At 34.8% G+C, this 25,454-nt stretch overlaps 1 protein-coding gene across 1 annotated transcript in view; it reads right to left on the bottom strand.

Annotated features, from left to right (window-relative positions):
* MALRD1 (MAM and LDL receptor class A domain containing 1) overlaps nucleotides 1-25,454 on the bottom strand; it is a 232,061-nt gene that overhangs the window by 108,774 nt on the left and 97,833 nt on the right. Inside the window, exons 25-27 of the mRNA XM_066191598.1 lie at nucleotides 23,977-24,274; nucleotides 13,205-13,450; nucleotides 11,417-11,574 (exon numbers count right to left, since the gene is read on the bottom strand). Of these exons, the coding sequence (XP_066047695.1) occupies nucleotides 11,417-11,574; nucleotides 13,205-13,450; nucleotides 23,977-24,274 (702 nt within the window). The remainder of the gene's footprint in view (nucleotides 1-11,416; nucleotides 11,575-13,204; nucleotides 13,451-23,976; nucleotides 24,275-25,454) is intronic.

The following is a 25,454-nucleotide window of genomic DNA, read 5'->3' as shown; positions in this document are numbered from 1 at the left end:
ATAACTGACAGATATTCCAATAATAAAACACTTCTCTATCCAATGGCCACCACCTAGTATGTTGAAGGACACATGAAGTTATAAATACGTAAATATACATAGTGTGGTAGGGACGTACAAAAATTTGCAGACAGATTCACGAGATCTTGGTGTTTGCATTGCCAGCATAGATACATAAAAATTTACATAAGAATGCGACAACATTTACTGAAATATTCCTAATTCAAATATTTATCCAGGGACATTCCTGATGGTACCAAATACTGCTTACTGACAGGTGCTATCTATAGTTATAAGACTACAGGACGCAGTAGGGAAAGTAACAGCCACCTCTCCTCTTATAGGTGCTTGCTCTACCATGACACAGATGATACTTAAGATTCCCTTTGACATGGGGAGTAAAAACCCAGCATGGACAAAGAGAGGCTAAAGTGACTGCAGCAGTGGTTGCTCTGGAGGCATCTGTGACATTAAGTAATAGAAATCCCACCCAGACTGGGACAAATTTCATTTTAACAGCAATTCCTGTGACCTTAGCACATTTCTTAGGAAAAATATCTCCCTGCAGGACAAAGTACAGAGATCTCTTTCTAAGATGTCTTTCCTGTGGTAACAGACATAATTTTTCAGAGAAAGGCAAAATGACTGATCTAAAAAACACCATGGGAACACGTGTCAGACACATTTCAATATGTTAAAGAGAATTTGAAATACTTATCAACCTGTCAAACAAATACAAATAAAACGAAACTAGATCAGGAAATTCAGTGGCACTTTTTTTTCTCTTTTTTTTTTTTTTTTTTTTGTTTTTGTTTTTGTTTTTGTTTTTGGTTTTTTTTTGTTTGTTTGTTTGTTTTTTGTTTTTTGTTTTTTGGCGTTTTTTGTTTATTGTTTTTGTTTGTTTGTTTGTTTGTTTGTTTTGTTTTGTTTGTTTTGTTTTCAATTAAAATTCCTCAGATGTTCTTGCATTTTTTCCCCCAGTACAGCAAATACTACATTACCCACTTCTGGTTTATAGTTTCAGTAGCTATGATAACCTCAGTTCTCTGGTTCCACTTCTTCACTTTTTCCTTAGATCTTGCAGATAGTGCAGAAGTTTTGTCTGTGTTTTCTAAATGGATTTATTCCCCGCAGCAAATAAGCACAGAGCTAATTATCAGAAGAGTATAAACCTTTGAGTGTGAACTGAGAAAATATTGCAACATTAAAAAAGGCAAATCAAAGAAAAATACAGCCACTAAGTGACAAAACAACCAAAAATAAGAAAATTCCAAGGGATTTGTGGAAGCATGTATCTTCCCTACTACTTCTACAGTGGAAATTCAATCTCATCACATCAGCTTGAAAAGGAATGTTTCAAGATGATGTTCAAGAAATTTCCATAGCAATGACATCCTCTGCATAAAATCTGTAGCAGTTAGATTGGCATATTCAGAAAACTAAATGGTATGCTTTAGGGTATTTTATTATCATTTATCATCATATTCCTACTTTGGTCCTGCCCCATGGTCATCTCTAACTTTTTTCTCATATGACCACATTTTCATTTCATTTTTTATAAAACCATTCAGGTTTTCAACTACATACAGTGAAAATTCTCTTGTCAAATTCTTTAACATTGCTCTTTTCTAGACATGTGGTCTCTTTAAAAGAATCTTTCTCCACAATTATTGTAAAAAGACCTTAGCTCTAACCTGAATAAACACCTCATTTCTCTGTGCAACAAATCTTGGTACAACTTGGAAGGAGGAGACTGCAATTTTTATAGAGATTCGATTCCAGAGATTCTGACTTTAACAGACTATACTTTTAAGTAAGAAGAAGTCCAAGATTCATTAATGTGCAACTAGTGAGTCAGGGGAAGATTTTCATTAGTTCTTAATTCCCTTCCACAGCCCACTTATTCCTAAAACAGCTAGACTGGGAAAAGAAAAAAACCAGAACTCTCATTCTTTTAGCAACTCTTGAAGAATAGAGCTGGTGTATAAAGTGTTAAAGAGATGGAAATCAACTAAAATAAGTTTTGACTGCTAATAAACTTTTTGATAACATACTCCTTCTTAACTCCCATTGAACACAGTTCTGAACTGAATCACACTGTCAAAATGCTCAGGATAATGTTGTGCACTGCAGAATCCTTCACATCTAATGATATTTCCATGTCATAAATAACAAGAGTTATCTAGTGTTCGCTGATCAATGAAATGAATTAGATGCCTCATGTATCAAAATTTAAATAGCAACTCTTCTGGATCACATTGGAAATTCTTATTTAAAGAAGCTTTTCTTCCATGCAGATCAAAGTAAATTAAACTGGAAAACAGTAATATACTATTGTGCTATTTGGTGGAAAGCGTAGAAGGCGACAGTGAGGTGCTGAGGGGAGGACCAAATAACATCTAAATATAGGCTGAAGATTTTAATGGCATGAATGGCAGAGTAGCTTCATCATTCTGTCACTTCAAAGAAGAAGCACCTCATTCAGCTGCCTAAATGAGATGGTATAAATGTACAGAAAACAAGTGTAAGCAAATTATTTAAAAGCTGAAAGATGCTTTACATTTGTGCCTTGATTTATTGATTCAGCCAGATATAGATTGAGTGCCTTGTCCACTGCAATTTCAAACAACAAAACACAGTTTCCAATAAACTGAGAAGTACATAAAAAAAAAGTTATTCAATTACATTAGCCTAATTTTCCTCTGTGGTTTCAAATGACCTTTCCACAACCTCAGTCTTTTCTCACATTTCAGTGAAAGAGAAATTGACATCCATAAAATTGGATGCCAAATAATAATTTAATTATTAATAATAAAACAGCACCTGTGGTATAAAACCTTATCCTATCATTATAATAGGAAAGGTGTGGTGACATCTAATGGTTTAGAGAAAAGAGGGGACTGTGAAAGGAAATAAAAGTAAGGTTACTTGCAATTTTTTGTTCACTACACTTTTGTTTTTCTATTCTAAATGTTTGAGAATTAAAAGAAGTTTAAAGTATATCACTGTATTTTTATTCAGTGACTGCTATCCAATGCTTTCCATTATAAGAATTTTTTTCTCTTTTATGAATTTGAAAATTAAGCAAAGAAGTTGGGCTTGTATTTTTCTTTTAGTGTGAAAATCTGAAAACCATCCACACCTTATTTTGATAGATAACAGTCTCAAAGGTTTTGGGTTTTTTGTTTGTTTGGTAGTTTGTGGGTTTTTGTGCTATGCTCACTCTCTTTAGAAAACAAGACCCCAGTTCTGCCAAGAAAATGCTCATATTTTGATTACACCCAGTTATTCCTGATTCACATTACAGCCCAACATTACAGCTAAATGTTAAACAATTCTCCTTACTTTTTAATTCCATAAGATCCATACTTATAATAAAGATTTATTTTTAAAAAAACAAAACAAAAAAAACCCCAAACAAAACCCCACAAAATTTTCAGAACATCTAAACAATTGGAGCTAAACAAAAATTAGGATCACAGATAGATTAAGGCCCTCTACTAACCTGGTATATGGAAGTTAAGAAATGCAATTTTTAGTGTTCATTTTCTTCTTTTAGTGTTCCCGCTGAAGGCAAAATCAAATATACCCTGCAGACCACACAATTACACCCACATATTCCAGACGTAATGCAAATGGTTTTTAGCTTCTGATTTTAATAGTATTACTGTGTCATCTCTCATGCCTTCATTATATTAAAAAGAAAATCATGTTAATATGGTTTCTTCAGTTTTGAAAGTAGTTTAGAATTCCTTATTTTAGCTCCCTGATCTTTTTTAATTTTGCAGATATGGCCTGGCAAATCTTGCAGAAACAAGTTACAAAAGAATGAGGAACATTGGGAAGTGCTGAGGGAAGCTGAAATCTCAGGTGTGAGACTGAAGAGAAAGACCTATTGGAAGAATTTGAGTCTACAAAGATGAGAAACTGCTAAGAATGGACTGTGAGGTTTCCAGGAGTGGGCAGGAAATTAATCTCTGAGCTGCAATGACCCTTTCACCAGCAAGCACCATGAAGTTACTGAGTTATGGAAGGTTTTGTTTGCATAGTAAGACAGTGGGAAGAAACTGGTGTCTCTCAAACTCCCACTGCATTGACATTATTATCCTTTGCTGCAAATAATGCCTGCTCTCTACAATGCTCTTGGATGTTAATGCTTGCAAAGATGAGACAGTTCTACCTAATACTATGGAGTCAACCTACAAACAAATACACTTAGAGATTATTACAGTCATAAATATGTGCACTAAAAAATTCCTAGCCTGACTCTCACAGGAAATTGCCAGAATCAGGTCCTCCCATCGTTGTGAAATAAATTACGGAAAATACAGAAACACAGCTGGTTTGTGCTGGTTTTGAGGGTTTTGTTTGTTTGTTTGTTTTGTTTGTTTGTTTTGTTAGTTTCGGTTGTTGTTGTTGTGTTTTGATTTGTTTTGTTTGTTTCGGGTTTGGGGTTTTGTTTCAGAGTTTTCTTTTTTTCTTTTGTTGGTTTGGTTTGGTTTGATTTGGTTTTTCTTCCTGAAGCTAATGAAGATTCGAAGCTGAAAGTCAGAAACTGAAAAAAATCTACAAGCATAAAAATTAGACTCTTGTGTTAAGAACCCTTATTGATTAATCAAAGTAATTTTAAGCACACTACAACTTGATACTGCAAGCCTGCCAAGGATCAAGGACTATCTTGATCTTCTTGACTCTAAAACTGATCTGTGAATTTAAAATAAAAGTTGCATTAAAGGACTACAAAACCTGTAACAGATTCACGTTCTGCACCATGAGTGCTAGTGTTACATCTGATCTTGATGAAGTTTCACAGTATAACATCTGCTCTGTTCAGTATTAATTTGAAAAAAAAGAAAGACAGTTTCCTCAGTGGAAGACCAAGGGGTTTTGGGGAGTAAAAAGGGATGAGAAAGAAAAGGGGAAAAAAGAAGTATCTTGCACCTTTTCTGAGATTGAATGTAAGTGTTAGAAATGTTCAGTTTTTTCTTAGAACATTTCTAGAAATTTGGGGAGTCTTTTTCAGGTGGAGTTGTTGGTCAGGAAAATTAGATATTGTCTTAAGATTTTAGATCTGATCAATGTTTTATGCTTCGTAAAAGGTATCAGCAGGCACAAGGTTACACGTTGTATTATTTATTATCTCAAAAAAAAAAAAGTTAATTAAATTTCTGAATTCTTTAGAAGAGGAAGTGTGGAAAATGCTCAAATCCCAAGGCTATACCTCAGAGGCTATTGTTCAGACAAAGTCCTATGGCTGTTTCACAGTTATAAAAAGATCTGATTTTGACGTCTGTTGCTGCAGTAAAAATCATTAAACAGCAGCTCTACAATCCTTCAAAGAACTCAACCCTGAGATCCATTTAAATCACAACTTTCACTGTTGAATGCATGCCCTGAAAAGTGTTAGAAAAGAGCAAAAATATGTCTGACCAGCAGAGATCCCAGACTCACTTCAAAGTCTCATATACTAAAAAGCATCAATGTGATAGCACTCTCTGAGGTTATAAGATGACAAATCAATAAAGTAAATAACTCCCAGGGATCTCTGACTTGAGGAATGGGTTCAGTGAAACAACACTAGGGGGTTGTGCAGTCTGGAGGAGTCTGAAAGTGCATTTGTTATCTATGCCACATTATGCTATTTGGGGCCAGGCTGGGGTAGAAATTAGGAGCATGGCACTAGCTCTGAGACACAGGGCTTGTGACTTCAGGTGGAATGTTGCAGGATATTGCAGAGTTACTTCAATGACTCTGTGTGCATCACTGTCTAAATCTGTCAGACTGCCTGGTTTTATAACCAGGCACTGCCCTGCATGACAGAGACATGCCCTAGTCACACTAAACTTTTACCCTTCATCACCCTCACCTCCAAAGTGAGGAAAAAAAGCGCCAAATTCTCGAAGATTTGGAAAAAAAAATCTTAATAATTCACATATGAACAATTTCATCTACATGTGTTTCTAGAAAAACCATGATTGTAGGTTACAAATCCTCTGATAAAACTTGTCTTCACAAGAAAGACACCAAAATACAAGAGTGATTCTTTCACTCTTTAAAATACTTTTTTTCCTTCAAAGGATGTTCAAATGTAATATTCTCTTTCACGTACTCTTTGGGATGAATGCTTACACCTGGTTGCAGTATAGGAATACAATGAATTATATTCTTCCAGTAACTGAAAATAGAAAGATTGAAATAACTCCCTTAAGTACTCATCTGGGAAATTAAAACACACTGAGTAGTATCTGCATTTACCTACAGTTATGCATATTTGTTTGTACCGTCTATGTAAACTCTTTTTGAAAAACTATGCTTTCAATGAAAACTGAATTATTTCTATTTAATCATTCTCTCATTCTCAAATTGTTTGGAAATACACTTATGTCATTGTGTCAAAATCAGGCCTAAAACAAAACTGCTTGAAACAATGTCTAAAAAGATGAAAAGTGCTGTTTGAGATTCAGGAAATACAAATAAAAAAAATTCTTGCCCTGGGAAGTAAAAATGTCATAAAAATTACTCTTGAAAAGTAATGCTGTATTTCACAGTATCTCCACTGATTTCCTTCAGAACTCTTGGGATTAATATTCTCTTACTCTCACTCATTAGTCAGATGACTTTTTTTGACTCAAATACAAGTTTTAATAACAGTTCACAGGTCAGTAATGGGAGTAAATAGCTTAAAACTACAAGTCTCCTTTTGAGACTTGTAGGTACTAATTTAATAAAGGCCCTTACCACTATGCTGCTATGTGGAACTAAATACTACAAAAATGCACTCTTTTTTTATTTGATTTAAAAAATTTTGCAAATAACTTAATTTTGTCTGCAAAATAAACCTTATGTCTATGTTTATTATTGTTATGTTTTTTTACAGATAATCTATATATTTTTTGGAGCATGATTTGAAGTTCAGCAAACTTTTAAGTAAAGTATTCAAGCAAATCTTTGAAAATTTAATTTTTTTCTTCTAGTTTCATGGAGGTCATATAATCTGCTTTGAGCCTACCTGAACCCAATGCAATCTCTAACTTCTACATTAATGTGAGGGGTTGATTGCTTTTCATGCAGTCAGTGAGAAGAATCAATGTAGAAATACACATTTTATGCTGTAAGGTAGAATAAGCAGTTTCCTTAAGCCTTACTCTTGAGTGACTTCCCATAGAAGTAGGGTCAATTATATTGATTTGTGAAAATGTCACTTTAAGCTACTTGATCCTTCAAATACAAATGTCCAGAAAAAAACACCTGGCATCTGCGGAACCTCTGCTGCAGACTTTCATGTCCACACCCCAGGACAGTAAAATTTAACTCCATTAAAACTAACCAGGGAATTAGAAAATCCACTGCGAGTCATCTATACCCGAGCCGTGGCACCTGCCAAGCCATCCATTTCTACATGACCAACCTCCTTCTCTACATGAGGCTGCTAAAAGAAATAGCAGCACCAAGGGAACAACTGAGATGTCTTCCAGCTTTTGCAGAGAAGCAGCAGCCAGGAAAGAGGGTCTGTGCTGCAGCAGCCCTGAGCAGCTGGAGGAGGCTGGATGCTGGCTCCAGGTGCTTCCTGCCTCGGCCAGGTTAGGCTGCTGCTGCCACAGTAAAAATGGACTCCTGCTTCACTTGCCATGTGCTGGTCAGGACTTCTTGTTTTCCTGAATATCCTTATGTCTTTGCTCATTTGTAACTGAATGAAATTAATTAAATTGGCTGGGTAAGGTCTGCTGGAACTTCCTAATGAGATCCTGTGTGAATTGGCCTTGTCACAGTCAGCAGAGGGAGTTACTAATGACAGGATTCACCTCCCTTGTTTAACTGCATATTTGTTTTTGGAGGCTTGTTTTAAATCTTTGAAAGAATCTTCCCCTAACTATGCTAAGTCCTAAATTATCTTTTTAAATTAAAATGTCTATATGCAAAAGCAATTAACATTGATACAACAAAAATTTTCAACAAATGGTTTTATCCTTTGTTGCTTGATTTCCTTCTGTGAGACCTAGGACTTGCTTCTTTACTTTTTAATGGCAGAGACATCTTAAGCTGCAGTAGAAAGCTTATTTTAGATCAGCAGAATAATGAAATGCATTATCTTTTTCACCTAATAATTCTTGCTTGCCTCTCTATAAGCATGTTTAGAAATACAGGGTTTCTTCTGACTCATAAAATAAACTGACTGTTGATGCAGTGCCCCACCATCAACACTAAAACAGTCACAGTGAACATGCTGCACTTGATCTTTGAAATATCTCCTACAATGGATGTTATTTTCTTACAACTGCCACAGTCAAGACTACCATGTCTCAAAATCTCACTGGAAAAAGTTTTGATTAGTTATATGCAGATCTCCTTGGGGAATATTCTGTTTGCTTTTTGCACTGCTATCAAAAAGCTTCATCATTTGAATTCAGATGGGTGATGAGTTGGATATTTCTGTCTTCATAAATAGCTGCACTGTCAATATCTTTTGTTTACATAGATGTTGAGGGGGTCAGTTGGAAGAATAATATATGTCTGCAGCTAGTTCAACAGCCCATCACTTTAGCTGGATTATTATTATTCCATATACAGACAGTCTATTCAAAGAATATGTAGTACAATTTTAAGAGGAAAAAATCAAACAACAGCAACTTTAGAGAAATTCCATTAGGATAGCATATTGATTTTCTCCAGCTGCAAACTTTAACAAAAGAAGTTCATGACCTTTTAGTTTTATTTCTAGTTGTTTTTTGTCTCATAATCTGAGATAACGCTTTAGTAGTATGATAGATAACATTCTTACACTTCCTGAAAATGAACAAGCAATGCATATATTAAGAAAAGACACTGATGCATACCATGAACTATGATTTTTTTAAAAATGGCTTTTTACGATTAATTACCATTTTTGTTCCACTGTGATAATTCTGAAAGAAGAAAAATTTTTCCTCATTCTGTCTCTATAAAATAGTTCCTCATCTTATTGTTCATTGCTCTGCCATTGTATATACAGTCTTCACACTCAGTTAAACTTTCAATTGATGGAGCTACTTCGGCCAGAGACAGTTTGCTAAGTTTTTAAGCTTGAGAAGGTAAATACCTTCCTAGATCATCTTCTCGTCTTTTATTTTCAACTAGTCACTACCTAGAGAACTGATTTCACTGGCATTAATTTGACTTTAAATCTAGGGATACTCAATCTGGATGGAAATATCTAGGTACTGCAGTTAGAACCAGCAGGAGAAGCTTCAGTATGACTTCCCATGGCTGTGTTGTTTAATTAAACATCATTCTTACAGACACTGCTAAATAGAAACTCCAATTAAAATATGGACATATTGGTCCTTATAAGCAGCATGACAGGTGAAGTTAAGTTGATCTGTAAAAATGCCAGTTACAATGATTAGAATAATTTTTCCTATCTCCAGGCTGAATTCTTGTTTTCATTAAAAGAAAAAAAAAACCTGAGTAAGTCATGACTCAAACATCTTCTATTCACACTGCCTTTAAAATATCTTTAAACTCCCTGGAGTCAGAGGCTAAAAATAACATAAAAATAATGTCTTGAAAGTTTTTTAGGATAATAAAATAGGGTGAAAATCAGAAGAAAGTAATGTCTCACAGGAATAAGAATAAGGCAAAGAGAAAACATAAAGAATATTCCCAAAACCTAGAAAAAAATATTGATTGTCATATAGAAAATTCCATAAAAGTCATATATTTGAATCTTAGTGCAGCAGAAAATAATCTCTACAGGCTGTTATGATAGGGATAGCTACCTAGTAAACCTCTGCTCATGTTAATATAGAAAAAAAATATAAACCACTTTGTCCATTCTGAGGGTAGAAAAATAATTACTGGACACAATCAACACTACCTGTAAACCACTCACACATGCCTGATGCTGCTAGTAGTTATTTTCCACCAAAGTTGATTTACAAGTTAACTTATAGCTAAAATTAAACAATCCTAAAATGCTTATAATTACAATATTTGGTTACTACAAGTAACAAAGTGCAGTAATGAAATGAGAACATAGGCTGACCTTTGAGTTATGATAACTATTTATTTTTGCAGTCATTTTATGCAATGGAATCTATTTTATACAATGACATCTATTTTTGTTTTAATTTTTAATACATTAACAACTGAAATTTATTTTCAAACAATAATTATTATTTTCCTTTAATCTACTTGCCTCTTTTACAAATTTAAGCCTTTCTGGGAAAAAGAGCTGTATAAAAACATCTCAATAACCGTACAGTTACTTGATGAGCAGTCTGCTGTTATCTGAAGGTGCTTGGACTAATTAATGAAAAAATCTCCTGATATCTGTCAAAGGATTCATCATTTTTATATTACAGGCAGACATATTCTAGGTTGTATCTCTAGATACTAAAGTCTATTGAGTTCTTTTATCTTTCAGGGTTTAAAATTAATTTTATATTATCCAGAATATTGGAGAAATATTTTTTAGTAATTTCTTTTCAAGGAAAAAATATAATTTATTATTTTAGTCAGCCAAAATAAGCTTTGCAAATAAAACAGCAACTTTAATGCTGTTTGCCAAAACATTATTAGAGCTATCATAGGAAGGGAAGTTAACAGACATATGGCAAATAAATTGCACCATGATTTATACTTGAATAACCAGAAGAGATGCACAGATACAAGTAAGCACAAACACACACTTTCTTTTGCAAAGGTTTCTAGTATGTCTAGAAGTGGCATATTTGGTCACTGTGACTGAACAGCATTGATTATTAATATCTACATAAGAATTGATTTATAGTCTGAAACATATTATGATTTAAAGATGTTTTTACAAGCAGTTAATCCTTTTTAATGAACAGCAAAGGAACAGACGATTTTTTACAAATGTCTCCATTTTCACTTGCAAATTAATAACTAGTCTTTTGAAATAATTTTTTGTCATCTCACATTCAGTCAAGAAAAAATATTTCTAAATAAAATTGATAGTGTACTCTGCACCCATTTATATAAAAATATAAATTCTTTAATGCAGTAATTTTTTTGCATTTTATTCTCACTTTGTACATGTTGGTAATTTTTTTGTGTGTGATCCCATCAGAACAATAGGGCTATATACTGATAAATACCAATAGGGATGTCAGCAAAATGTGAAAATAGCCTCACACAGAGAAAATGAAAGAGGTATTATATGTGAAGAGGGGAAAATAAAAAATGGATTTTAAAAATTTTTTTTTTCCTTTTCAGTGAAGCTTCTCTTGTAAGAGAAATGCTAAAAGCATTTTTAAGAGGCTGGAGTAATAAAAACCAGCACGGAACCAGGAGGTGTGTGGGAGCTCTTCCAGTCTGTCAGCTAAACAACAAAATGTCACAGTGCTGAAGCACTCTGCAGGAGCACCAACACCCTTACAGGTACAATATATTCAAAAGAAAACGGGGGTTTTATTACCTTAATCAGAACCTGGATATGTCCCATGGCGTTTGATGACTTGAAGTACCAGAAGCTCATCACACAAGTCCCACTTGATTCTTTCCATATGGAGCCCTTCACATGGGCTTTTTCATTTATTAGGCCTATTGCAGTGGCCTCAAGATACAGGAAATGTCCTGAAATTAAATGAAGTACGACTGAAAAAATGTTTTGAATTTTGAAATTAGATTCCAAAACTCAGCAAAGTAAATGCAGAGACATATGAAGAACATTTGCCTCATAGGTCTCATACTAGTCAACCTCAGCTCAGGAGAAAAAATGACCGGTTCCCATTCCTTGTGCACTTCTTATATCAGGAATAAACTGGTGGTAGCAGCTTAAGATTTGGATGGACTTCTGTGAAAGACTGCAAACTCTTCCATGTTTTCTGGCTACTTTGATTACATGTCCCTGCTGAATTGCAGTAGTTGCAATTCTGACACTATATCACACAATAGCTACATCTTGATAAATTTCAGGATAAAGTCTCCTGAAAGGTAACCTTCAAAATACCAAGTCACACTATATAAAAAGTTGTGAAACAGGAAGAAAACGTTTATGTATTTATAAATCACTAGGTATCCCTAATGGTTCGTATTACCTTTGGACATTTTTACTCTGCATGAATATTAATGAACATATAAATTATTTAGTCAGAGGAAACTGCAAAATTAGATGTCTAGATTTAGTATTTTTCAACACTAATATGGTCCTTGAGTCTTCCATCTTTATTTTTAATCAGAAGCATAAAAAATTCTCCCAAGTTTTCAAATTCATTTTTTTTCCTTTGTACAAATAAGAAATGTGTATTTCACATAAACATAAATATATTATAAATAACACAAAAATTATAATTGCACATCTACTAATGTTTGTATATGAATTAGGCAAAAAAACTTAGTTCACTCGATAATGCATAAACAAATGGGCTCATTCTAACTTTGACACTTCTCTGGCTCAGATACAACCATAGATGTTTACCATGGTATTATGGGATAAGAAATTTGCTTGATCCTGAGGTCAAGGATATATTTAACAAGTGCAATGCTGTATTAGTGATAATACTGTAAGAATATATATTACTAGACAACGCAAATGATTTTTTCCTACATGTTTTGAAGTTTATTAAGTTTTGTCCCTCAGCAGTTTGTGTAAACAGTCAACTACAGTCATGCCTTTGTGCAACTCTGCTGTGAATATTTCAGTTTAAGGTCAGTTCTGAGCTCAGCTTCGGTAACATCTTTGTCTGAGCTATAGGACCTCCAAAAGCAAAGTATGAAGGCACAAAGTTTGTAGCAAGAACAAGAGCAGATGACTGAGTGCTTTGGCCAAAACAAACCAGGAGATGCACTAACAAAAGGGCTTTGTTTATTTAAATTTATTTTTTGAACATTGTCTAAAATTAAAGTATGAATAGTCACTATGGGAAACTGTAAGCTTCCTGGAAATGACCTCAAGCTCTGGAGGAGAGGGACCCAGTGGATCCCAGAGCTGAGCTAACTCACCCTTGCAAATTGCAACCACACCAAATGCCTCTCTCCAGACAGTATCAAATTATCTTGCCTGACTCATATGAGAAACAACTAAGATTCAATTTCCCTAAATTAAAGTTATTGTACAATGGTAATTAATATTTTTATATTGTAACACATCTAATTCATTAAAAATGACAACCTGATTAGAGATTCCAGAACTCCCCCGCTGCCCATGAAGGCATGAGACATTTCATGAAGACAATTACACCTTATTTATGAACTAACAACGTACCAGTTCTGTTTCCAAGCGTGTGGTCCCTGGGAGGTCTAAGACTTTGAGGCGAGCTGACCCCTAGCACCCAGTTAAAGCTGTCAGCCAGGGAATTTTGCCAGCCACATCTGCCATTTTCAAAGGTGCAGGAAGTCCCGCATTCACTCTCGTCTGTATTATCCCCACAGTTGTCTTCAAAATCACAGCTTTGTTCTGGTCTGTAACACTTGCCATTCTGGCACTGCCTATGACCATGTGAGCAGGAGCCTGAAAAGAGAAGAATGAGGGTGTCCTGGTGAATCACAGTGCCATGCATCCCAGCAAGGTTACTGGAAGGTTACATTTCAGAGAGCTTAATATTTAGGTGGAGGAGGGTGGTCCAGAGCAGTTTTATTAAAAGCCTTTGGTTCCCCTGAAGCACCAATCCATTATCAGTTTATTTCTTTTGTATTTTGTCAAGTGATTGCCTAAATAAATGACTGTTTCCCTTGTAAAGCCTCAGAGGGCAAGCTCCAGCCAGGCATTCCATCACTAACAAAGCCTTCTAGTCTGACTTAATTGCTGGCATTCTCCTTTCATGTGGTGTTGGATTAAATCATTTTATTTTAGCTGCAAAGTTGAGCCTACTTTAGGAGCCTTAATTTGGAAGAAAAAACTTTTCTGTTTTAACTACAGAGGTTTGCCTTTTAATAGATTTTTTTTATGAGTTTAGTAGGTTGACGGTGTCCTTTTAGCGCAGTCTTCCTGCCATTATTGAGGAATAATTCAGCTATTGTACAGCCTAAAGATTCTAGGACTCAGATCACAGGATCTATTTCCGAGTTTTATGTTCTCATTTTAGATCAGTTTCTGCAGAACCCTGAATAAAACGTAGCAACTTTAGTACATTGTGTAATCGAGAAATGAAACGCAACATTCTGAAATGGACCCCTTCCCATTTAGTTTTTTACATTCTGCTGTGCCAGAAATAAATGAAAAGCATAATTTTACTTAAAAATAGGAGTACAAATATATGAGCTCAACAGACAAAATTAGAATATGTACATGTCTAAAAGCTGCGCAAGTAAAGGGAGAATCTGAGTTAATCGATACGGAAAATCACATGCTGCTAAAAACTTGTTTCCATTTCCACTGTATTGTTTTGAAGGAGGTAAATGACAGTCACATAAGGCTGGATTTTATTAAGAGGTCTGAAAAACTCTTATTAGTAAAAAGAGGATAAGAAAGGGGGTATTCAGTTGTCATGTTGACAACCACATGACATTTGTTTCAGCCAGACTCTGAATTACAAATACTCCGAAGTGAAAAAACATTGTCAGAACCCTTTGCCGTAGGTTTTGGGTAAAGCGAGAACAAGTCACTTTATTTATAGATATCAGCTAAAGAAAACAAGTGTTAACCTCTCCTTCTCAACTTAAAATCCTCCTAACACAATTCTTATTTTAAAAAATTTAAAATACAAATACATATTGGAATATGATAGAAATATCTAGCAAGATTTCCAGGGAAATTAATAATCTTTAATTCCTGATTTCTTAGCAACATGAAAGTATGTATCAGGTTTCCTCCACAAGACTGTGTATTATTTGGCTTTTAATAATTGCTTAGAGAAAGAAGGAAAAATTCCTGATCAAAAGTAAGAAAGTAAGAATAAAAATCTGATAATGATTTTGAAAGTCAAGAACATCAGGCAAAGATCTTCAAATCTGGAGACAAGAAAAATGGGTAATCTCTGACCAGAAGAAAAAGACTTTTTTGAAGTTCACAGCTAAATAAACATATAAAAGCATCCATGAGATTTTTATTAGTACATGATCTCTAAAAATGATCCTAGTCAAAAGAGTGGTGAATAGTATCAATGTAATCAGGCAGTGTCCATCAGAAATTTCTAACAATCTTCTTCAGAATTTCAGTTATCTGTTTTGTATCCCAAAGGGTGACAGAGACTTATCATAAAATTGCTGCCTAATGTAAGTGGCACATATTTTTAGGAACTAGCTATTATAATCCTGTCTTTCTTTTAAGTGATTGCAGTAAGAATTTAGCAAAATATTTATTTTTTCAGCAAACCAGGAATTTAAATTGCAGATCATGCCTTAAAATACTTTTCCTTGCAGTTCAATGATCCATAATTGCAATAACTTTTGAAATTTGAGGTCCCTTTGTAGCATTGTTTCCAATTTCAGGTTTTTAAAAAAAAAAAAAAAAAAAAAAAAAAAAAAGAAAAAAAAAAAAAAAAGAGCAGAGTTGAAAAGTGGAAGTGTTTGTTTCCTGAGGAAAACAAAAAAATCTGTCTTGAATCCTGGCATGAATGAATCTTTCCAAGCATGCGTAATGAATGATATTACACTGCCTAACTGACCCTGTAACGTGACTTGCTTCTGGATGCACTTCCATAGTATAGCTTCTCTTTAAATGACATTTCTAAGGCTTTAAAACTGTAGGAAAAAAAAACTTGACCAAACAAACAAACAGCCTCCCCTCCCCCTAGAAAACAACCCTGAACCTACATGAAAAGGAATATTTTTTTAGGGCTCTCTTTCTTTCTTTCTTCCCTACTTTTTCTCAATTGTAATTGTTCAAACACTATGTTATATAGATTCCTGTGGGTATGAGAGAGATGTTTAATCGAGAGAAGCTTCTCCTTAACAAGGTTCAGTATTTTTTTCCTCCCATATGTGTTTCTTGAAGATATTTAGTGGGTGGACTTTTTGTCCTTTGTGGCAACTGCATAGACACACTAGGCTGCAGTAGACCCTTAGGGACTCTTAGAACCCCTTTCAGATAAATATCTTTTATCTTACCTTTATAGGTCTCCTTCAGATAAATAATCTTTGAATTGAGGAGGATTTATACAACAGAGGAAAACATCTGCACCAGTTAATTATCCCCTTGTTTATGTACCCTGAGCAAAATCAACAGGTAAAACATTTATATTTTAAAACATGATTTTAGGAGCAGGATTAATCTCCTTATTTTATAAAGGTGTTTTTCTTAAATATAATTTGAAAAAATAGAAACGTACCGGCAAACATCAAGTGAGAAAATACATTTTTTTCTTGAGGACAACCTGTCTTATTGTTGAAAACTGAGGCAAAGAAGGTCTCAAGTACTCAGATTTTTCCACATCTTTTCCTTGTATTCCCCCCTGCTTCCAATAAGGAATGGAGGTTTTCCTTGCCACTTCTTTTGCTATTAATATATTTATAAAAATATTTTTTATTATTCTTTCCAGAAGTGGCCAGATCATGTTACAAAACCGAAAATAATTTGGATTATTTTAAGGTTGTTAAATTTAATAAGTTGTTAACATTCTTAAGCTTATTATGTATAATAGTATCACCATCAATGTTTTCCAAACTGAAACCAAATCAAATGAATGAGGTAGTTTACAATTATCAGAATAACCCATCGGTTATGGGTTAATAGGTGTGAAAGTCTAGAGCTGCTTCAAAATACTTTCAAAAGACGTTATTAACATTCACACAGCTAGAAGCATACCTTCTTCTAAATCAAAGCTAGAGCTCCTGTAGAACCATATTCTGGTACAGAGGCCAGAGTAATTAATCAGCAGACTAAGAGTGTGACAACCCAGGGATAGGGGCTCTCTGGATAATTTAGATCTCTGAGTTTTTCCCTGTAAAAATTACTGCATTATCCTTCTTGCTCTGAGTTGACATTACTGTATGACTGAAATCTATGTGTCCTTAAAAAAAATAATTTGTTAACAAGAACATCTTTCCTCTAGTATCTCACCAGTATAGCCCAAGGACAGAGAGAAAAGTGCTTTCATCACTGTTGATGATGCATGGTAATACTGACTTGTCAGTGCAGGAATGTGAAAAATGCATCTCATTTCAAAAGCAAAGTTTTAGAAATTAAAAGAATTTTTAAAGACTTTCAGATATTGGGGTGTCAGGGAAAGAAAAAATTTATAAGTATTATACTGTATCAGCCTTTTTTTTAAGGAAGCAGGCTTTATTTTCTTGAATTGAGTGCAAAAATTTGGTTTTGTAAGCCTTGCAAGTACTTTGACATATTGATTTGCATTCTGAACAACTGAAAGTTAGAAAAACAACAGCTTGAGTTCTTTTCCTAAAGGGACTTTTAGAAGAAACTGTTAACTGTCTAAGTTACTGTCATGACAAAGAACAGATAAAAACTCCTCCAACACTCAAAACTTCCCCAATTAATTTCTTATCTTGACCATTCCCACACAAAAACACAAGAGAATTCTTTTCCAGTAATCACATCCAGGAATATGGAACCAAAAAGAACCAAAAACATAAACAGTAAGGTAAGCTATTGCTGTTCAATACTATTGTCTCTGTCCATGACAGAGCACTGAAGAATTTTCGTTTTGTTTGTTTGTACTTTGTTATTAGAAAAGTATTGATTTTTATCAGTCATCACTCAATATACTTTAAGATATACTCAATCTGTGACACATTCAATAGGTCCTAACATGGGGCTTTGCTTTATTTAAGGCCACCAGAAATTCAGACCTGAACGCAAGAGGGACTACTCAGCGCCTCTTCATGCTGAGTTCACTGTATATGCTGTGAGCAGGGCAATGCTAAAAACAATATTATAAAGAGCAAAAGATTCTGTTTCAATTGCTTAGATGCATGTGAATGTGCATTCACTCAATTGAAATAAAAAAAAACAGGTTTTGATTAGAGAAGGAGGCACAAGGGTTTTAACTCCTCCACTCTTACAGTACTGGCATACTAATATCTTCAGTGATAGAAATACTGCATGCTTTCCATGTTGCTTGAGTAATTCTACACCCATTCATTCTATAAAACATGCTATTAGGGCAACTTAACAGGAAATTTTTAGTTACTCTCTTTAGGTGGTAAATCCCCATACTAAATAAGAAGAATCACAAGAAACTGGAACTAAAAAGGGAGTGCAAGGGCAATACTTCCTGTATAGTTGATAAAGTACAATGATTACAATTACACAGATTTGGAACTTAATTGGAGAAAGATCAACAGAATTAGAAAATACACTACCAAAATGTGGGATGTATATGTTTCTCTTTCACAGCAAATAAAAGGATAATTTTCATCATAACCTGTGGAAAATATATGTAGAAGTTGAATTCAAGTAACCTGTATTCATGACTACTTTATATTCAAAAGTAGCAGCTTTGTACCAAGCTCCTAAACCAATCTACATATTCAACAGTATTTCCACCATTTTTCTGAAAAATATGGATATAATTGTATAATGTACTAGAAAGCAGAGGGAAAAAATTAAACATGTAGATTTCTTGATTTTAAAAATCCATAATGATAAACCTTTTGTTTTATTGTACAGGCGAAAATGAAAATTGTCTCTTACATGGAACTTCATTCCAGATAAATCTGAGAATATGTTGCTGTTCAGGTACCAATGAAGCAAAAAATTTCACAATCTTCTGTATGTAATTAAGGAAACTACATAGACAGATTCTATCTTCCAAAAGAAATGATGAGTCCTTTTTATATTGCTGGTTTTTGTTGGACGGTTTTTCTAGAGGGTCTTTGTTTAGTTGGTTGATTGGTTTTTGTTAAGCTTTTCTTGATGTTTTGCAGCTAATTGTTTATTTTCGTTTGGTTTCAAGTTTTCTTTTATTTCTTTCTCTTCCCAGAACTGGTTTTAAAATGCTTTAGAAATACTACTTTATTCATTTCACATCCTGTTCTCTCAGTCAATGGTCAATGCTGGCTGTTTCAAACGAAACTATAAATGCTTTGTTATTTGATTAGTTCTGCATAAAGAGATTTTTTTCCCCTCTTTTCAGTAGATCAAATTATGCACTGAAGCATAAAATTTTATTGTTCTTGTAATTATATATTAGTTACAAAAACTGCCAAAGTTATTTCTATTTATGTGTCTGTAAACTTTTATAGATCTAATTATAACTGCAAAGGAGTGATACAAGCGATATCCTTTGGCCTTTAGAGTACAATATAGAGTTTTGAGCAATATTTAAAATGAAAATTTTTTTGCAAATCTGATTTCCTGATTATTCTATTACTTTGCGCATATTTATTTTAATAATGTTGCTGACCAAATTCTATACATTTTAAACTTTTTTTGTGAAGTAGAAATTTCCACTAAAATGTTTTAAAAATCAGTATGGAACAAAATACCCATATCAACCAAGACAAAAAAATGCCAAGCAAAGAACAGAAACCACCAATAACGACTATATTCTTTAATATTTAATTTTAAAAGACCAGGGAAGCGCATGAGTTATGAGTTAAGAAATTTTGCCAGCGATATGAAGATGATATCAGGGTGATATAAGATAGGAATAACTATGGATAATAGGAAAAGTCTTTTGTGAAAATGAACTTGCTCAATGGGACTGTACCCCGTGCTAATTATGAACTAAAAAACCTCTCTGACATCAGCTGCCATTGCAGGACAGTCACTTTCTTATAATCCTTGCAACATCCAGCCCCACAGGTGCATCAGTTGTTTTATACAACTAAAATGGAGATAAACAGTCACAATTTAGCAAATTAATTGTCCCCTGAGTGACTGGCAATGAAATGTGATGTTATTGAGTTACATAGAACAACACAGTCCATCTTTCACAGGTTCTGGAATCCTATCACTAGTATTCCTTAACAGTGACACAGCACAGTACTGAAACTGTTCCAGGAACACAAAAGCTCAATGTTCAAAAAGGGCAAAACAATCAAGGTTTTAGGATTTATCGGTAAAGAGAGAAAAGAGAAAAAAACCACATTTTGTTACAGTATCATTCCACTGGTCACTCACTTCCTAAACGCTCCACACAGACCTGATTTTACAATCCCAAAAGAATATAGTGGATTTTTTTTTAAAGTCAGTGAAAGGAAAACATAAGGAATAGTTTCCAAGTAAGAAATAAGTTGGAACTCCTTCAATGTATAATGTTGCTTAAGGGTGATTGCATAGAGAACAATATGGTGTAGGTGTGTTTGGCTGTTCACCATTTTCAGTAAAAAGAGGGTAAAACCAGAGTTGCTTTCTCAGCAACTTGCTTTCTCAGAATTTGCTGCAAAAGATGGGCAGGGGACTATACTTCTGAGTGTGCTGCTAGGGAAACTAAGCTCTATACAGAAGGTAAATACATTAAGGTTTACTACATTGTCCAAAACCACATTTTCTTTGTAAGGTCTCCTAAAAAGGAAATATTAGGAACATTAAGAGGAAGAAGTATCATATAGGTTTAGCATCTCACTGACAGCAGTAGAGAGGATATCAAGTGAAATGGGCCTTGATTCGATTTTCTGTTAATATTCCTATATTCTCAAAAGTCTCAAAGACATGTTCCATACTTCGGTGAATTGCTTTTAATTTGCTGGAAATAACTGTCTTCTCTACAAAACTGAAGTCAGCAGATACCAGTTCTCTAGTCTCTGGGAATAACTTTTCTTTATTGTAGCCTGCTAATCTGATCAGGAGCTCTTGGCAGCTGTTGTATTCCCAGGTGAATGGTAGGAGACATGAGCAGAAACTCTGATGGAACGATCTGCAATTTTTATAGTCAGTAACAACACTGCAGGAGGGAAGGGATAGAAAGAAGATAGGAAAACCAAGTTTAGAGATCATGGAAATTGTTGTCAAATCCATGATTTCTCTTTTGTAAACAACTAACTGTAAGCATGACATATTTTTCATGGATAACTTGTGGATAACTATTCCACCATTAGCCTCCATGGGCTCCAATGTGACAGCCTAACTCACCATGGTTCTCGCCAGAGGCTGCAGGGGAATCTCTGCTCCAGCACCTGGAGCACCTCCTCCTGCTCCTTTTTTCCTGACCTTGGTGCCAGCAAAGCCCTTTCTCTTGCATACTTCTCTCTCTGGCTGCAATTGCTTTTGTGCAACATCTTTTCCCTTTCTTAAATCTGTTATCACAGGGATGCTGCCACCATCACTGGTGGGCTCAGCCCTGGCCTGCAGTGTGTCCATCCTGGAGTCAGATGGAATTGGTTCTGTTGGACATAAGCGAAACTTCTGGCAGCTTCTCAAGAAGTCACCCCTGTAGCCCCCTGCCACCAAAACCTTGCCACGCAACCCAAATACAGAAACAACTGCAACTCTGACAAGGTTCAGTGTGGCCACGGTCTCTTCCTGGGCTGATGTGGATACAGGCAGCCTTTTACACAAGGCAGAATCTAACTCAAAAATCTTACCACGCATCAGAGACACAGCAACAGACACAAATAACATTCTTAGAACAAAATTGTCTTTGCATTTTCCTCCACACAGTACTATTGTGGCACATGAGCAAAAACTGATGTTCATACAATGAAAATTTGATAACAGCCAGTCTAAAATGATGTTTATTGTTTCTCAGGCCCAGCAATTTAAATGGTTCTCAGTGGCACTGAAGGAGTTTGCTGTTCAGCATTGTAGTTGCTAAGCAGCATATTCAGAACAATCTACAGGATCCTGTAGTTTACAGAAAATTACAATGCTAATTTTCAAAACTATCTTTTCTGGTTGTTCAGTGCTTATTTCCAGCCTTTAAACATTTCTGAACATTTGGCTGAAAGAAACCAGCTTAGAATATATTTTTGTTAATATGCAGAATTTCAAGGTGTTTATATAGAGTCAGGCAAAAATCCTCTGAACACTGAGAGTCTGTGTCACAGATGGGAACATTTAATGATTCTGTTTTATTTTGCCTTTACACTACATTCATTGCCATATGACTCTATGCACAGAAATAATAAGAAAAGACTCCTTAGTGTACTTGCCTTACATAGAGATATGGCTCAATAAGGCTCAGAAGAATCTCCTTTGATAAGTGCATTGCAAATATTGAAACGAAATAAAAAATTGAAAAGGAATTGTATTAGAGTAGACCTCAAAAAAAAAAGTTTCTCTCTTAAAGAGGAAACACTTTTACTTCCTTAGCAAATATACTCGGTAGCTGGAGAGAAGAAGGAAACATCTTTGCTGCATGATCTTCTTCATTCACAGAAACTTTCAAAAAATTGATCAATGGGTATAACTGTTTTACTTTTAGTTAAACTTTCCTTTGTTTCTACAGATAAGCAGATAAATGTAGGGCTGCAGATTTTTGCAGCTGATCATCATGGCCACTCTAGTTGGTTCTGTTTTTAAAAATGACATTACAGAGCACTTTTCATGACATCCAGCATGCATTTTGCCACAGTTCAGAGCATTTCTATAGGCAGAAGCAGACCCACTCACAAGCAGTGATGTAAAACAGATACCACTGCTAAGTCGCAGCTCTAAGTTGAACTCCTCGGCCGGTCATGTAAACTCTTACCCTGAACAAGTAAAATTTTTCAATATAAAAAAAAAAAATGGTTTGTTGTAAGGATGAATTTAAACCATTGCCTTAAAGTGTTGTGAACCTCTGAAGTTCACAAAGTACACCTTAGATGAGCTACACCAAGAAATCAGTCTCTGGTGGCTCTTTCCTGAGATTTTAGTATCTTTTTTATTATAAAACATTAAAGTGTTTTGGAACATCCTTTACTATCAAAACCAAAGCTTTTAAAGCTTCTAACATTGCCACAGGGACTTGCATATCCCATTAAGAGGATAGAGTCTGAATACAACAAAAATAAAGAATCAGAAAGCTTGGTAAGTGTTCCTTCTGGGGTAACATTCATATAAAGCTGAACTTTAAAATACAAATCTCATTTGCAATAAATTTCCATGACTGGCTTGGCAGGAGGAGGAAGCCAATAGTACTAGAACTGGCATCACATCAGAGAGATGTCTGGAAATTTTTGTCCATATCTTTCCCTGCTTATCTTGTGCTCAAAGTTCAGTGCAATTTCTTGGGTTTGATGTAGTCTCATCAGTGTTATTTCCCAATGCCTAAGCAGTGCTTAATGACATCCTAAAGGGGAAGGCTACTCATTAGCAGGAGTAACAAAGCAAAGTTGCTCACATAAATTAATGATCCATTCTCATGGTAGTCCTTGACACTGGGAAATATTAACTTTGTTTTATTGATCAGAAAGACAGAGAAGTGAGATAAAATGACTTTCTGCAGCCATGCAGGAAATTTTTAGTAGGCTCAGGAACAAAATGCATCTCCTAAATTCCACTTCAGGGGGTTACATTTCAGTAGCTCTGTGATAAATGGGGAAGGAGGAAAAAGATTTGTCCTGTTCCATCAAAAAGAGTCTCTCCTTCATCATTTGTGTCCAAGCTAATACTGCTCAAATACAGCATCAGTGCTTTCATGAGTAGCTCTTACCTTGGGGTTATTGGGATCCATCCCCATCCAAACCGTATAATTTCTGGCAAATGTTTTCTGAGTCTTATTTCCCTAGTGCAGTAAGTGAGGATGGTGCAAATAATTGCACTGATGCTGGCACCAGACCACACAGGCAGAAGATGGATATGGTGCCTAAGCAGTATTAGTAGCAATTCCTACCAGCCAAAAACCATTAAAGCCTGCTGGCCTTATTGCAAACTCTCCATATCAGCTCTGTCCCACTCAGCTCTTTATTCTACAACCCTATTTTACAACTTTTGATACATAAATCCCACTGAATTATCAGGATGTTGGCTAAATGTATATGGCTAGACAAGAAGCTTTGCAGATTCACAATGGTTGACTCAGTACCCAAGCAACTGTTGCATAAAATGATTTTATTAGAATTTCATGGGCTGCCTAAAAGTGTTAGAATTTCTACATGTCTTTAGCAAGGTATGTATACTATTTCTCTTTTGAAAGAAGGAAAAAGAAATGAAAATAATGCTGCTATTCCTTCTTTCCAAACTTACATAAACTGTCCATAGGAGGAACATACCTGTTGGAGGCAGCTTTGTGGGTTCTGCTGGTAAAAACTCCTGGGATGGTAAGCAGTCCCTGGAAAATGTGAGGTCATCCAGTGCTATGCCATCTCTGGGACCTTCTCCAGCCATCCCTTCAAAGACAACTTGAAAATCTTCATCTCCATCTCCAGACAGGTTCAGCACTCGGCACTGCCAGAAATTTCCCTGGTTTCCAGTAAGATTAAGGAGAATTTTTTCATGTTTCAATGTAGTTCTCTGGTAGATAATCAACGATCCAATGTGAGCTCCATACATATGATAATAGAAAATTATCTGTAATCAAAAACAAGAGCATAAAGTATGCAATAGGTGACTTCAGTCAAATTCTGATGTATTTACTCTCATTCTTAAACTGAACATTACTAATAGCATTCAGAGTAGTCATTAATTTTACTGATTGAAAAATAATTTAATGAAAAGGCAAAAAACCAACTTAACTAGTGGCAATTCTTTGACTTATTTCATAAGCCAAACTTCAAAACTAGCATTAAAATATTCAACAGCAGATCTTGCATCACTTTGAATGACTCTTGCATTTAAATGCAGAAGAACTAAAATACTTTTTAAGGAAACAGAGGAATGGAGTAGTGCCATTTACAATATATAGGAAGAAACTTCAGTTTACAATTACAACAATTTTCTGGTTAAAAATGTGTTTATGTAGATTATAGAGTGTGCAATTAGAAAATAATCCAATCTACAAGGGGAGCAAAACTTCTACAGGGACATATGCAAAAAAAGCCCCTAAACTATTTAAGAGGTACTTGGATAAGTAAACAGTGATTTATTTCTTTTTAGTAAAAAAAAAAGGGGGAAATTTGAAATACAAGAGACAAAATACATACAGAAAAAGATCACTGCGAAAATTCATCACATTTAACTGCACTCTCAGTTCTTCCCAACTTATTCTTGGATTTCTATTCCTTTTGAAGGTGCAGCTTTGTTTCTGAAATTTTGATTCATATATGTCCCTTTAGAGGTGCTGCTCTAAATTTGTTTTCTCTGCATAAAACCTGTCCCATTGATGTAAATGTTCATTTCCCAGTGATTTGTAATGGTCTAAGGTCCCATAATAAATCTCTTGAAAATATATGATGTAGCATTTTCATCTCAAAAAACCCACAGAAAGGAGTAAAATCCCTCAGAGTAAATACTTCAGAGGAAAATACTCTGATTTTATGTGGTTTCAGATCTTGAAGTATTTTTTTCCATTCATACAATTTCCTATACCAGAAATTGCAGTTCCATTTGTCATTTGTCTGTGTGCAAGTTTCGGAACTGCTCAGAACCTTCAAAAAGTAAAATATCATAGATATTAGATAACATAGACTGATCAGATAACATAAATAACATTGACTTTTTCAGGCCGCATCATGGATGTCAAGAGTTTGGTCTGTAAAAGGTGCATAAACCTGCATATTTTTTATAAATAATTTTCCATGTGATAAAAACA

The sequence above is a fragment of the Chamaea fasciata genome, unplaced genomic scaffold (genome assembly GCF_029207755.1).
Source record: "Chamaea fasciata isolate MVZ Bird 193981 ecotype frontalis unplaced genomic scaffold, bChaFas1.0.hap1 SCAF_1, whole genome shotgun sequence".
NCBI lineage: Eukaryota > Metazoa > Chordata > Aves > Passeriformes > Sylviidae > Chamaea > Chamaea fasciata.
The sequence above is the reverse complement of the archived record's forward strand: the minus strand, read 5'-3'. Positions and strand labels throughout refer to the sequence as shown.